Source organism: Ips typographus, linkage group LG11 (assembly GCF_016097725.1).
Source record: "Ips typographus isolate SLU linkage group LG11, UJ_Ityp_2.0, whole genome shotgun sequence".
NCBI classification, from domain to species: domain Eukaryota; kingdom Metazoa; phylum Arthropoda; class Insecta; order Coleoptera; family Curculionidae; genus Ips; species Ips typographus.
The window spans coordinates 3,698,222-3,714,755 of record NC_138432.1 but is presented as its reverse complement, the minus strand read 5'-3'; the positions used below and the strand labels follow the sequence as shown (position 1 = coordinate 3,714,755).

Below are 16,534 nucleotides of genomic sequence, written 5' to 3'. Positions count from 1 at the left end.
TGTTGAATGAGATTTGTAGCATTAATAATAACAGAGTTACAACCGATCAAAGTTTTGGAGTAACTATGCCAAAAAAAGTGCATTTTCTCAGTGGTAGCTTATGGAATTCTGTTCCAGTGACCGTTGCGACAAAAAGTGTTGTAACATAATTTAAAGAGCATTTCATTGGATTTTTAATGGTGCATGAATGAACTTTGTAACTGCAATAATTACAGAGTTACAGACGATTAAAGTTAAATCTACCTTTTTGAGTTATTTTGCCAAAAAATTTCGATTTCCTAAGTTGCAGCTAATGGAACTCCGTTCCAGTAAATGTTACGACAAAAAGTGTTGTTACATGAATTAAAGAGAATTTCACTGGCTTTCTAATGGTTGCCGAATGAGCTTTGTAGCTTTAATAATAACAGAGTTACAACCGATCAAAGTTTTGGAGTTACTTTGCCAAAAAACGTTTCAAACTTTTAAAAGCTTTTAAAACTCCGTTCCAGTGAATGTTACATAATTAAGCTCTTTTGCATTATCAGCAATTCTCAAAATGTTTTTCTAATTTTGGAATTTTACTGTTTTTAAACCGGTGACACTTAAAATGTTTTATGCACTAACCTAACCTCTCAGGGGTTCCTAAAATGTCTTATTAACAGTCTTGATATGAGACGAACATAATTAAACTTTTTTGCAGGATCAGCGGTTCTCAAAATGTTTTTCTAGTTTTGGAAATTTACTGTCTTTAAGCCAGTGACACTTAAAATGTTTTATGCACTAACCTAAACCACACTGTCAGTGCTTCTAAAAATGTCTTATTAACACTCTGATTTGAGACGATCGAATTGAAGCTTTTTTGCAGTTCTCAAAATGTTTTTCTAATTTTAGTCTTTAAATCAGTGAGACTTAAAATGTTTTATGCGCTAACCTGACTTGTCAGTGGTTCCTAAAATGTTTTTTTTTTAAGTATTCAAGTAGAGTTGATTCTTGAGTGTATCGTAAGTGGTTTTTGGGCTGTAACTTCCTTAAACGGCCCTTTAGGGCTAAATTACTTTGAAAGCAATTTTATAGAGCGTAAAATTCCCTACAACTTTTTAATTTACACTTTTGCTTTAACTTTTCAAATAACTGAGCTACGCTCAATTGAACCTACACTTTGGAATTACTAAAGAACTTGAGTGCATTGCAGGCGGTTTTTGGCCTGTAACTTCCTTAAACGGCCCTTTAGGGCTAAATTACTTAAAAGCAATCTTATAGAGAGTGAAATTCCCTACAACTTTCTAATTTACACTTTTGCTGTAACTCTGCAAAAAAGTCTTATATGACCTAATGGTTTCATAATGCACTTATAACTTTACCAATACAACCCTAATAAAACCAAATGGAATTGGATGTGTAGGACTTACCTTAAAAATGTTCTACCCTCTTTCCGTCCATTATTTTTTGGTGGAGTTAACTGTCTGCTAAGTAAAACTTCACTTTCCGAAATTCCCCGGTTTTTGCGACGAATTTGGGCAAAGTCGGGTTCGTCAGTTGGTACCGAAAAGTAGCTCGGATTATCTGGAACCAAAACGGATCACGTCAATTCCCTCAAATTGAAAGAAACACTGTAAAATACCTAAGACACTATTGAAAAACATTTTTAATGTAAACACACTCTATTTTCGAGTAAGTTAGTTTACACCGTACATTCCCGTATCCAAAAGTTGACTCACTGAATACTAATTTTCCCGAGAAGGTTGTCTATTTCTTTTAAAAAGGGGCCGGGCTTAAAGTGGCGGGGGAAACGTAGCTCGTACCCTTCGGCAAGTTGGTACTAGGTACTATCCGACAAAAGGTTCCGACACCGGATGAATGGAACCTGCTCACGCATTTCAAGGGGAATCTTTCGTTTATTAAGAGATCAGCTGGATAAGTTCATTCAATATAATATACACGGAAAATCAAAGTAAATTGCGATTACGTCACGGCTGGAATGGTGATTTTGACCTGCTGAAAAGCACTGTTTTAGTTAATTCAGATGTAAATCATATTAAATGCTTGTTTATAGCTCCATGAGCAGAAATTGTACAGCCGTGACGTGTATCTGTTTAATTTGAGCATATTTCAATCTGTCAAAAACTTGAAAAGTGTCAATTACCACTCCATGAAGCTATAAAATTACAAAACTTGTTTAAAAGCATTACAATCAGTGCAAGTCATATTATTATGCATTTTATAGTTTCATGAGTTGTTTTTTGACAGTTGTTACGTGTAACTGTCTATTGTGCGTATATTTCGATGTGTCACAATGATGCTAACTGTCAAATATCACTCCATAAAGCTATAAAATTACAAAACTTGTTTAAAAGCAACACAATCAGTACAAATCATATTTAAAGGTTGTTTATAGGTCTATGAGTACAATTTTGTCAGTTTTGACATACGAATGTATGTTTCGGAACGAATTTAATCTGTCACAATACTGGTAACTGTCAAATACCACTTCATAAAGCTATAAACTTACAAAACCTGCTTAAAACCACTGATATAGTTAATTCAGATGTAAATTATATTAAATGCTTGTTTATAGCTCCATGAGCAGAAATTGTACAGCCGTGACGTGTATCTGTTTAATTTGAGCATATTTCAATCTGTCAAAAACTTGAAAAGTGTCAAATACCACTCCATGAAGCTATAAAATTACAAAACTTGTTTAAAAGCATTACAATCAGTGCAAGTCATATTATTATGCATTTTATAGTTTCATGAGTTGTTTTTTGACAGTTGTTACGTGTAACTGTCTATTGTGCGTATATTTCGATGTGTCACAATGATGCTAACTGTCAAATATCACTCCATAAAGCTATAAAATTACAAAACTTGTTTAAAAGCAACACAATCAGTACAAATCATATTTAAAGGTTGTTTATAGGTCTATGAGTACAATTTTGTCAGTTTTGTCATACGAATGTATGTTTCGGAACGAATTTAATCTGTCACAATGGTAGTAACTGTCAAATACCACTCCATAAAGCTATAAACTTACAAAACCTTCTTAAAACCACTGATATAGTTAATTCAGATGTAAATTATATTAAATGCTTGTTTATACCTCCATGAGTAGAAATTGTACAGCCGTGACGTGTATCTGTTTAATTTGAGCATATTTCAATCTGTCAAAAACTTGAAAAGTGTCAAATACCACTCCATGAAGCTATAAAATTACAAAACTTGTTTAAAAGCATTACAATCAGTGCAAGTCATATTAATATGCATTTTATAGTTTCATTAGTTGTTTTTTGACAGTTGTTACGTGTAACTGTCTATTGTGCGTATATTTCGATGTGTCACAATGATGCTAACTGTCAAATATCACTCCATAAAGCTATAAAATTAGAAAACGTGTTTAAAAGCAACACAATCAGTACAAATAGTATTTAATGGTTGTTTATAGGTCTATGAATACAATTTTGTCAGTTTTGACATACGAATGTATGTTTCGGAACGAATTTAATCTGTCACAATACTGGTAACTGTCAAATACCACTCCATAAAGCTATAAACTTACAAAACCTGCTTAAAACCACTGATATAGTTAATTCAGATGTAAATTATATTAAATGCTTGTTTATAGCTCCATGAGCAGAAATTGTACAGTCGTCACGTGTATCTGTTTAATTTGAGCATATTTCAATCTGTCAAAAACTTGAAAAGTGTCAAATACCACTCCATGAAGCTATAAAATTACAAAACTTGTTTAAAAGCATTACAATCAGTGCAAGTCATATTATTATGCATTTTATAGTTTCATGAGTTGTTTTTTGACAGTTGTTACGTGTAACTGTCTATTGTGCGTATATTTCGATGTGTCACAATGATGGTAACTGTCAAATACCACTCCATAAAGCTATAAACTTACAAAACCTGCTTAAAACCACTGATATAGTTAATTCAGATGTAAATTTTATTAAATGCTTGTTTATAGCTCCATGAGCAGAAATTGTACAGTCGTCACGTGTATCTGTTTAATTTGAGCATATTTCAATCTGTCAAAAACTTGAAAAGTGTCAAATACCACTCCATGAAGCTATAAAATTACAAAACTTGTTTAAAAGCATTACATTCAGTGCAAGTCATATTAATATGCATTTTATAGTTTCATGAGTTGATTTTTGACAGTTGCTATGTGTAACTGTCTATTGTGCGTATATTTCGATGTGTCACAATGATGGTAACTGTCAAATACCACTCCATAAAGCTATAAAATTAGAAAACGTGTTTAAAACCAACACAATCAGTACAAATAGTATTTAAAGGTTGTTTATAGGTCTATGAATACAATTTTGTCAGTTTTGTCATACAAATGTATGTTTCGGAACGAATTTAATCTGTCACAATACTGGTAACTGTCAAATACCACTCCATAAAGCTATAAACTTACAAAACCTGCTTAAAACCACTGATATAGTTAATTCAGATGTAAATTATATTAAATGCTTGTTTATAGCTCCATGAGCAGAAATTGTACAGCCGTGACGTGTATCTGTTTAATTTGAGCATATTTTAATCTGTCAAAAACTTGAAAAGTGTCAAATACCACTCCATGAAGCTATAAAATTACAAAACTTGTTTAAAAGCATTACATTCAGTGCAAGTCATATTAATATGCATTTTATAGTTTCATGAGTTGTTTTTTGACAGTTGTTACGTGTAACTGTCTATTGTGCGTATATTTCGATGTGTCACAATGATGGTAACTGTCAAATACCACTCCATAAAGCTATAAAATTACAAAACGTGTTTAAAAGCAACACAATCAGTACAAATCATATTTAAAGTTTGTTCATAGGTCTATGAATACAATTTTGTCAGTTTTGACATACGAATGTATGTTTCGGAACGAATTTAATCTGTCACAATACTGGTAACTGTCAAATACCACTCCATAAAGCTATAAACTTACAAAACCTGCTTAAAACCACTGATACAGTTAATTCAGATGTAAATCATATTAAATGCTTGTTTATAGGTCCATGAGTAGAAATTGTACAGCCGTGACGTGTATCTGTTTAATTTGAGCATATTTTAATCTGTCAAAAACTTGAAAAGTGTCAAATACCACTCCATGAAGCTATAAAATTACAAAACTTGTTTAAAAGCATTACATTCAGTGCAAGTCATATTAATATGCATTTTATAGTTTCATGAGTTGTTTTTTGACAGTTGCTATGTGTAACTGTCTATTGTGCGTATATTTCGATGTGTCACAATGATGGAAACTGTCAAATACCACTCCATAAAGCTATAAACTTACAAAACCTGCTTAAAACCACTGATATAGTTAATTCAGATGTAAATTATATTAAATGCTTGTTTATAGCTCCATGAGCAGAAATTGTACAGTCGTCACGTGTATCTGTTTAATTTGAGCATATTTCAATCTGTCAAAAACTTGAAAAGTGTCAAATACCACTCCATGAAGCTATAAAATTACAAAACTTGTTTAAAAGCATTACAATCGGTGCAAGTCATATTAATATGCATTTTATAGTTTCATGAGTTGTTTTTTGACAGTTGTTACGTGTAACTGTCTATTGTGCGTATATTTCGATGTGTCACAATGATGGTAACTGTCAAATACCACTCCATAAAGCTATAAACTTACAAAACCTGCTTAAAACCACTGATATGGTTAATTCAGATGTAAATTATATTAAATGCTTGTTTATAGCTCCATGAGCAGAAATTGTACAGTCGTCACGTGTATCTGTTTAATTTGAGCATATTTCAATCTGTCAAAAACTTGAAAAGTGTCAAATACCACTCCATGAAGCTATAAAATTACAAAACTTGTTTAAAAGCATTACATTCAGTGCAAGTCATATTAATATGCATTTTATAGTTTCATGAGTTGTTTTTTGACAGTTGTTACGTGTAACTGTCTATTGTGCGTATATTTCGATGTGTCACAATGATGGTAACTGTCAAATACCACTCCATAAAGCTATAAAATTACAAAACGTGTTTAAAAGCAACACAATCAGTACAAATCATATTTAAAGTTTGTTCATAGGTCTATGAATACAATTTTGTCAGTTTTGACATACGAATGTATGTTTCGGAACGAATTTAATCTGTCACAATACTGGTAACTGTCAAATACCACTCCATAAAGCTATAAACTTACAAAACCTGCTTAAAACCACTGATATAGTTAATTCAGATGTAAATTATATTAAATGCTTGTTTATAGCTCCATGAGCAGAAATTGTACAGTCGTCACGTGTATCTGTTTAATTTGAGCATATTTCAATCTGTCAAAAACTTGAAAAGTGTCAAATACCACTCCATGAAGCTATAAAATTACAAAACTTGTTTAAAAGCATTACATTCAGTGCAAGTCATATTAATATGCATTTTATAGTTTCATGAGTTGGTTTTTGACAGTTGTTACGTGTAACTGTCTATTGTGCGTATATTTCGATGTGTCACAATGATGGAAACTGTCAAATACCACTCCATAAAGCTATAAACTTACAAAACCTGCTTAAAACCACTGATATAGTTAATTCAGATGTAAATTATATTAAATGCTTGTTTATAGCTCCATGAGCAGAAATTGTACAGTCGTCACGTGTATCTGTTTAATTTGAGCATATTTCAATCTGTCAAAAACTTGAAAAGTGTCAAATACCACTCCATGAAGCTATAAAATTACAAAACTTGTTTAAAAGCATTACAATCGGTGCAAGTCATATTAATATGCATTTTATAGTTTCATGAGTTGTTTTTTGACAGTTGTTAGGTGTAACTGTTTATTGTGGATATATTTCGATCTGTCGTAATGCTCGTAACTGTCAAATACCACTCCATAAAGCTATAAAATTACAAAACGTGTTTAAAAGCAACACAATCAGTACAAATCATATTTAAAGGTTGTTTATAGGTCTATGAGTACAATTTTGTCAGTTTTGTCATACAAATGTATGTTTCGGAACGAATTTAATCTGTCACAATGGTAGTAACTGTCAAATACCACTCCATAAAGCTATAAACTTACAAAACCTGCTTAAAAGCACTGATATAGTTAATTCAGATGTAAATTATATTAAATGCTTGTTTATAGCTCCATGAGCAGAAATTGTACAGCCGTGACGTGTATCTGTTTAATTTGAGCATATTTTAATCTGTCAAAAACTTGAAAAGTGTCAAATACCACTCCATGAAGCTATAAAATTACAAAAGTTGTTTAAAAGCAACACAAACGGTACAAATCATATTTAATGGTTGTTTATAGGTCTATGAATACAATTTTGTCAGTTTTGTCATACGAATGTATGTTTCGGAACGAATTTAATCTGTCACAATACTGGTAACTGTCAAATACCACTCCATAAAGCTATAAACTTACAAAACCTGCTTAAAACCACTGATATAGTTAATTCAAAATTATTTATTTATTAATTTAAAAAAATTAATAAATAAAATAAAGTAATTTTTTTTTATTACATCATCAAAAATCTGAAAATTGCAATTTGAAAATTAGAATTTATTCTTAGATGACTTACTTAAAAATTCCAGTAAATTTTTATAAAAATGCCATATTGTTTGAAAATGTTGAAACATTTTTGAAAATGAAAAAACAGGCTAAAAATGGCAAATTGACATTTTTTTTTACGAGCAGTTTATAAAAAAAGCAATTTGATTTTTAGACAAAATTTTGAAATTTTTTACCTCATCGTAAGTAAAATCAATAGTAAACAAATTTTTGTTTTGTTTTGATTATATTGCAATACGCTACTTAATTATTCCAGGTACGTACTAGCCCACATTCCAAAGACCCAGTTTCTCACGGTTTGATGGAGGTAGTACATACACGTCGTGAATAAAATCAATTGATTTTCGATGCATTGTTCTCGTTAATTATTTCAGTTTAACTCACAATGCAGTGATGATAGTAAATCTTCTACATATTTGCTATATTTGTATACAATATATGATGCAAACGAAGAGAGAGGGAAATAACGATGAATGGATGATCAAATTTGAATTTTTTTCTGTTTCAATGAGAATGCAGAAAGTCATTTTGGTCTCTTGCTAGATTTTCGTAGCTTTAACCGTTTCTGAGATATTACACTTTTTTTTTTAATTGACTCCAAATTTTGAAACTTTTTTCGAAACTTTTCGGTGACTGCAAAAAGCTTAAAATGTTCGTCCTGAACTGGTGTTTTACCTCGTGTTAACCATAATACGATTGAACATATACAGGGTGTTCAAAAATCAATTAAATGTTAAACTAACGCTCTGCGAGTTGTAACCGCGTTTACCCGGTTTAAAGTGAGTGCAAATCTAGTCCCCTGGATGCAGAAAGTCATTCTAAACAGTTTTGCTATCATTCAAAATTTCCGTAACTTTAACCGTTTCGAAGATATTCGACTTTTTTACTATTTATTTGGAAATTGTATCAAAATTTTTAAACTTTGCCATTTCTGGAGTTTCAACGACAGTAAAAAACTGAAAATGTTCGTCTTAAACTGCTCTTTCTTCTCGTACTAATCGATATCTCTCAAAATAACCAAATTACAAGCTGTCAAAATTTTCGTTTAATGAATTTAGTGCAATGAGGAATTTGCGATAAAATAACTGTGTTGTTTGGAAACTATTCCAGAAACACTGTAGATCATTTTAAAGAGGAAACTCAGGGCTACAATTTGGTGTAAAAAGTTCCTTGATATCTCTCAAAATAACCAAGTTACAAGCTGTCAAAGTTGCAAAAATGTATGTTTCACTGAATTTAGTGCAATGAGGAATTTGCGATAAAATAACTGTGTTGTTTGGAAACTATTCCAGAAACACTGTATATCGTTTTAAAGAGGAAACTCTGGGCTACAATTTGATATAAAAAACTACCTGGATAACTGCCAAAATAACCGAGTTACAAGCTGTCAAAGTTGCAAAAATTTATGTTTCACTGAATTTAGTGCAATGAGGAATTTGCGATAAAATAACTGTGTTGTTTGGAAATTATTCCAGAAACACTGTAGATCGTTTTAAAGAGGAAACTCTGTGCTACAATTTGATATAAAAAACTACCTGGATAACTGCCAAAACAACCGAGTTACAAGCTGTCAAAGTTGCAAAAATTTATGTTTCACTGAATTTAGCGCAATGAGGAATTTGCGATAAAATAACTGTGTTGTTTGGAAACTATTCCAGAAACACTGTATATCGTTTTAAAGAGGAAACTCTGTGCTACAATTTGATATAAAAACATACCTGGATAACTGCCAGAATAACCGAGTTACAAGCTGTCAAAGTTGCAAAAATTTATGTTTCACTGAATTTAGTGCAATGAGGAATTTGCGATAAAATAACTGTGTTGTTTGGAAACTATTCCAGAAACACTGTATATCGTTTTAAAGAGGAAACTCTGTGCTACAATTTGATATAAAAAAACTACCTGGATAACTGCCAAAACAACCGAGTTACAAGCTGTCAAAGTTGCAAAAATTTATGTTTCACTGAATTTAGTGCAATGAGGAATTTGCGATAAAATAACTGTGTTGTTTGGAAACTATTCCAGAAACACTGTATATCGTTTTAAAGAGGAAACTCTGGGCTACAATTTGATATAAAAAACTACCTGGATAACTGCCAAAATAACCGAGTTACAAGCTGTCAAAGTTGCAAAAATTTATGTTTCACTGAATTTTGTGCAATGAGGAATTTGCGATAAAATAACTGTGTTGTTTGGAAACTATTCCAGAAACAATGTAGATCATTTTAAAGAGGAAACTCTGGGCTACAATTTGATATAAAAAAATACCTGGATAACTGCCAGAATAACCGAGTTACAAGCTGTCAAAGTTGCAAAAATTTATGTTTCACTGAATTTAGTGCAATGAGGAATTTGCGATAAAATAACTGTGTTGTTTGGAAACTATTCCAGAAACACTGTATATCGTTTTAAAGAGGAAACTCTGGGCTACAATTTGATATAAAAAGCTACCTGGATAACTGCCAGAATAACCGAGTTACAAGCTGTCAAAGTTGCAAAAATTTATGTTTCACTGAATTTAGTGCAATGAGGAATTTGCGATAAAATAACTGTGTTGTTTGGAAACTATTCCAGAAACACTGTAGATCGTTTTAAAGAGGAAACTCTGGGCTACAATTTGATATAAAAAACTACCTGGATAACTGCCAAAATAACCGAGTTACAAGCTGTCAAAGTTGCAAAAATTTATGTTTCACTGAATTTAGTGCAATGAGGAATTTGCGATAAAATAACTGTGTTGTTTGGAAACTATTCCAGAAACACTGTATATCGTTTTAAAGAGGAAACTCTGTGCTACAATTTGATATAAAAAACTACCTGGATAACTGCCAAAATAACCGAGTTACAAGCTGTCAAAGTTGCAAAAATTTAGGTTTCACTGAATTTAGTGCAATGAGGAATTTGCGATAAAATAACTGTGTTGTTTGGAAACTATTCCAGAAACACTGTATATCGTTTTAAAGAGGAAACTCTGGGCTACAATTTGATATAAAAAAATACCTGGATAACTGCCAGAATAACCGAGTTACAAGCTGTCAAAGTTGCAAAAATTTATGTTTCACTGAATTTAGTGCAATGAGGAATTTGCGATAAAATAACTGTGTTGTTTGGAAACTATTCCAGAAACACTGTATATCGTTTTAAAGAGGAAACTCTGGGCTACAATTTGATATAAAAAAATACCTGGATAACTGCCAGAATAACCGAGTTACAAGCTGTCAAAGTTGCAAAAATTTATGTTTCACTGAATTTAGTGCAATGAGGAATTTGCGATAAAATAACTGTGTTGTTTGGAAACTATTCCAGAAACACTGTAGATCGTTTTAAAGAGGAAACTCTGGGCTACAATTTGATATAAAAAACTACCTGGATAACTGCCAAAATAACCGAGTTACAAGCTGTCAAAGTTGCAAAAATTTATGTTTCACTGAATTTAGTGCAATGAGGAATTTGCGATAAAATAACTGTGTTGTTTGGAAACTATTCCAGAAACACTGTATATCGTTTTAAAGAGGAAACTCTGGGCTACAATTTGATATAAAAAACTACCTGGATAACTGCCAGAATAACCGAGTTACAAGCTGTCAAAGTTGCAAAAATTTATGTTTCACTGAATTTAGTGCAATGAGGAATTTGCGATAAAATAACTGTGTTGTTTGGAAACTATTCCAGAAACACTGTAGATCGTTTTAAAGAGGAAACTCTGGGCTAAAATTTGATATAAAAAAATACCTGGATAACTGCCAGAATAACCGAGTTACAAGCTGTCAAATTTGCAAAAATACAGCTAGGTTTCACTAAATTTAGTGCAATGAGGAATTTGCGATAAAATCACTGTGTTATTTGGAAACTATTCCAGAAACACTGTAGAACATTTTAAAGAGGAAACTCTGGGCTACAATTTGGTGTAAAAAGTTCCTGGATAACTGCCAAAATAACCGAGTTACAAGCTGTCAAAGTTGCAAAAATTTATGCTTCACTGAATTTAGTGCAATGAGGAATTTGCGATAAAATAACTGTGTTGTTTGGAAACTATTCCAGAAACACTGTAGATCGTTTTAAAGAGGAAACTCTGGGCTAAAATTTGATATAAAAAAATACCTGGATAACTGCCAGAATAACCGAGTTACAAGCTGTCAAATTTGCAAAAATACAGCTAGGTTTCACTAAATTTAGTGCAATGAGGAATTTGCGATAAAATCACTGTGTTATTTGGAAACTATTCCAGAAACACTGTAGAACATTTTAAAGAGGAAACTCTGGGCTACAATTTGGTGTAAAAAGTTCCTGGATAACTGCCAAAATAACCGAGTTACAAGCTGTCAAAGTTGCAAAAATTTATGCTTCACTGAATTTAGTGCAATGAGGAATTTGCGATAAAATAACTGTGTTGTTTGGAAACTATTCCAGAAACACTGTAGATCGTTTTAAAGAGGAAACTCTGGGCTAAAATTTGATATAAAAAAATACCTGGATAACTGCCAAAATAACCGAGTTACAAGCTGTCAAAGTTGCAAAAATTTATGCTTCACTGAATTTAGTGCAATGAGGAATTTGCGATAAAATAACTGTGTTGTTTGGAAACTATTCCAGAAACACTGTATATCGTTTTAAAGAGGAAACTCTGGGCTACAATTTGATATAAAAAACTACCTGGATAACTGCCAGAATAACCGAGTTACAAGCTGTCAAAGTTGCAAAAATTTATGTTTCACTGAATTTAGTGCAATGAGGAATTTGCGATAAAATAACTGTTGTTTGGAAACTATTCCAGAAATACTGTATATCGTTTTAAAGAGGAAACTCTGGGCTAAAATTTGATATAAAAAAATACCTGGATAACTGCCAAAATAACCGAGTTATAAGCTGTCAAAATTGCAAAGAACAGGTTTGACTAAATTGGGTATTGGGACATAGCTTGGGGTTATGTAATAAAATAACCACGTTGTTTGACAAATATTCCAGAAAGACTGTACGTCATTTTAAAGAGGAAACTCTGGGCTTCAATTTGATAGAAAAAAACTACCTCGATAACTGTCAAAATAACCGAGTTACAAGCTGTCAAAAATTCAAAGTACGGGTTTGACTAAATTTAGTACAATTGAGGTTATGGGATAAAATAACCACGTTGTTTGACGACTATTTCAGAGACACTGTAGGTTATTTAAAAGAGAAAACTCAGGGCTACAATTTGATATAAAGAACTACCTCGATAACTGTCAAAATAATTGAGTTACAAGCTGTCAAAATTGCAAAATTACAGATTTGACTCAATTTGGCAATTGAAAATTTGTTTTAAAATTACTGTGGTTTGACAGCTATTCCAAAAAAAAACTAATGATGATTTTAAAAAGGAAACTTAAGGCTACAATTTACTGTAAAAAAGTTCATCAATAGCTGTCAAAATAATTGAGTTACAAGCTGTCAAAATTGCAAAATTACAGATTTGACTCAATTTGGCAATTGAAAATTTGTTTTAAAATTACTGTGGTTTGACAGCTATTCCAAAAAAAAACTAATGATGATTTTAAAAAGGAAACTTAAGGCTACAATTTACTGTAAAAAAGTTCATCAATAGCTGTCAAAATAATTGAGTTACAAGCTGTCAAAATTGCAAAATTACAGATATGACTCAATTTGGCAATTGAAAATTTGTGTTAAAATTACTGTGTTGTTTGACAGCTATTCTAGAAACGCTGTCGCTCATTTTAAAGAGGAAACTCTGGGCTTTAATTTCATATGAAATCTACCTCGATACCTGTCAAAATACCCAAATTACAAGCTGTCAAAATTGCAATAATTCAGGTTTCACTGAATTTAATGCAATTAGGAATTCGCGATAAACTAACTGTGTTGTTTGACAACTATTCCAAAAAAACTAATGATGATTTTAAAGAGGAAACTTAAGGCTACAATTTACTGTAAAAAAGTTCATCAATAGCTGTCAAAATAATTGAGTTACAAGTTGTCAAAATTGCAAAATTACAGATTTGACTCAATTTGGCAATTGAAAATTTGTGTTAAACATACTGTGTTGTTTGACAGCTATTCCAGAAACACTGTAGACCATTTTAAAGAAGAAACTCTGGGCTACAGTTTGATAGAAAAAAACTACCTCGATAACTGTCAAAATAACCGAGTTACAAGCTGTCAAAAATTCAAAGTACGGGTTTGACTAAATTTAGTACAATTGGGGTTATGGGATAGAATAACCACGTTGTTTGACAACTATTCCAGAAACACTGTAGGTTATTTTAAAGAGGAAACTCTGGGTTTCAATTTGATATGAAATCTACCTCGATACCTGTCAAAATAACCAAATTACAAGCTGTCGAAATTGCAAAAATACAGGTTTTACTGAATCTAGGGCAATAAGGATTTTGCGATAAAATAACTATGTGTTTTGACAACTACGATTGAACATATACAAGGTGTTCAAAAAAGTTAAATATTTAACTTGGTTTTAAGTGGGTATAAACCTAATCCACTGGGTGCAGAAAGTAATTTTAAATATTTTTAGTATCTTACAAAATTTTCGTAACCCTAACCGTTTCCGAGATATTGCTTTTTTTCGAAATTGCACAAAAATTTTGAAAATTCCGTATCTCTGCCATTTTTGAGATTTTAACGACAGTATGAAGCATATACATTGTGAAATAATGTTTCACCTCGTACTAATCGCAAAACGGTTAAACATATACAGGGTGTCCAAAAAACAAAAAAAAAAAACAGGTAAATTCTGCCAGTTAATAATAAGTAAATATCTCGGAAACGATTAGAGCTACGGAAGAACAAAATGACTTTCTGCTTCAAGTTGACTAGGTTTACAGCCACTTTAAACCAAGTAAACGCGATCATAGCTGGCAGAGCGTAATTTCCAAACTTGACTGATTTTTTTTGGACACCCCGTATACTTTTATTTGTGTTTTTTTCTGACAAACTGTTTAAGATAGGGTGAGTTACACAAAATATGATCAGATTTTTGTAGAAAACTGAATAAAATTACAAAAAAGGGGGTACTACTTAAAAAAAGTTGGCTTTGGTAGGTATTATAACTTTTTTTTGGGTCACTCTGTATGCATAAAAAATGTTGTTTCAAAAATCCTTATTAACTAAAATTAAAAACGATTTATCGTTACGAATTTAAATTATTATGGATATTTTGTATTTTTTCTAATTTCAATCGATTGTCGTTGAACACCCTGTATAGTTTGATGCGTATATCTTTTAGATTCATTTTTGTTGCTTCGTATTTAATTATATGATATTGGTGACACCTTTTCTTTGTTAATAATCTGATAATAATCACGAGGAAACCATCTACAGGGCGTTTTCTTTAAAATGATGAGTAACTCCCCAATAAGTTTTTTTAACCATAAATAATCATTTAACTATAAAATTATTTATTAATTAATAATTAATTATTTGTTTTTTAATATAATTTTTATTATTTTTTTTTTTGACTTGTTTTATTTTTATGAATTTCTAATACCAAGAGCAAACCAAAAACTCCCTTGACACTTTATTATCATAATTTTTAATATTTATATTATTTAAATTTATTAACATCTCAAGTTTAGGTCGTTAGAGACATTGAATGAATGCAAATCGTCGCCTTGTCTTGATGCTTTTTCCATTAAGGCCTCTTAAATCAGAATTTTTTTTTTCAAACCACATCGCCTCATCTTTTATTCATACATTTACTATAGATGTGACTGCGATAGCGATACATTTTTAGGTGTTTGAGTGTGGACGAAAATATTTATTTGTATACAAATCTTAACCAGAAAAGGAGACACCCAATCGTTTTTGTTCTCTGTTGTATCTTATTATAGTTTTAGAAACAGCCTTGACAAACTTTTACGGTTATGACAGCAGTCACGTGACCGTCAGACGCTTGACATACTGATTATCACGTCACAACTGTCAAAAACGCTACTATGAAGCTATAAAAAACATTATGCCTTTGATCAATCAGAAGATATTAAAACCTTGACACTTTAGAGCTCTACTTCCTGACTGAGGCAAATGGTCAAAGTTGTGACAACAGTCACGTGACCGTCAGACACCTGACATACTGATTATCCGCTCAGAACTGTCAAAAACACTTCCATAATACTGTAAAATACATTATGCCTTTGATCAATCAGAATATATTAAAACCTTGACACTTTATAGCTCCACGTGAGGCAAACTTTCAAAGTTATTACAGCAGTCACATGACCCTAAGACACTTGACATACTGATTATCACGTCACAACTGTCAAAAACGCTACTATGAAGCTAAAAAAATCATTATGACTTTGATCAATCAGAAGATATTAAATCCTTGACACTTTAGAGCTCCACGTCCTGACTGAGACAAACTGTCAAGATTGTGACAATAGTCACGTGACCCTAAGACACTTGAAAGTGATTATTACGTCACAACTGTCAAAAACACTCTCATAAAGCTACCCAAAGTTTTGTCTTTTTTCATTTAGATGTTATTAAAACTTTGATCATTTTATAGTTCGACGGCCTCATTGAGGCTAACTATCACAGTTATGACAGCAACCACGTGACTCCAAGACACCTGACATACTGACTATCACGTCACAACTGTCAAAAACACCACCATTAAGCTATAAATGTATTCTGCCTTTAATCATCCATATGTTATTAAAACTTTGATATTTTCATAGTTCTACGGCTTCACTGTTGCAAGCTTTCACAGTTATGACAGCAGTCACGTGACCCTAAGATACTTGACATACGGATTCTGACGTCACAACTGTCAAAAACATTACCAAAAATCTATAAATATTATAATGCAGATGTTATTAAAAGTTTGAATATTTTCATAGCACTACGGCTACAAAATCCTCTGCAAAACTCACTTGTAGTAACCAAATCACAACTTTAAGCACATTTTTGGAATCCTCATTAAATTTCCTATCTAATAACTTAAAAAACACACCAAAATTCGGTACAGTCAGGGAGAAAAGCGTTGTCAAAATTTGAACTGCAAAA

The 16,534-nt window shown here is 31.8% G+C and overlaps 1 protein-coding gene across 2 annotated transcripts in view; it reads right to left on the bottom strand.

The window, feature by feature from the left end:
* stumps (DBB domain-containing protein stumps) overlaps nt 1–16,534 on the bottom strand; it is a 123,739-nt gene that overhangs the window by 65,000 nt on the left and 42,205 nt on the right. The window contains exons 1-2 of one of the 2 annotated variants that reach the window (XM_081989116.1): nt 1,601–1,750; nt 1,389–1,542 (exon numbers count right to left, since the gene is read on the bottom strand). In XM_081989116.1, coding sequence (XP_081845242.1) covers nt 1,389–1,542; nt 1,601–1,622 — 176 coding nt within the window. In that variant the 5' untranslated portion in view covers nt 1,623–1,750. Of the gene's footprint in view, nt 1–1,388; nt 1,543–1,600; nt 1,751–16,534 lie in introns of those variants that run through there. The other variant, XM_081989117.1, reaches the window with a different exon arrangement.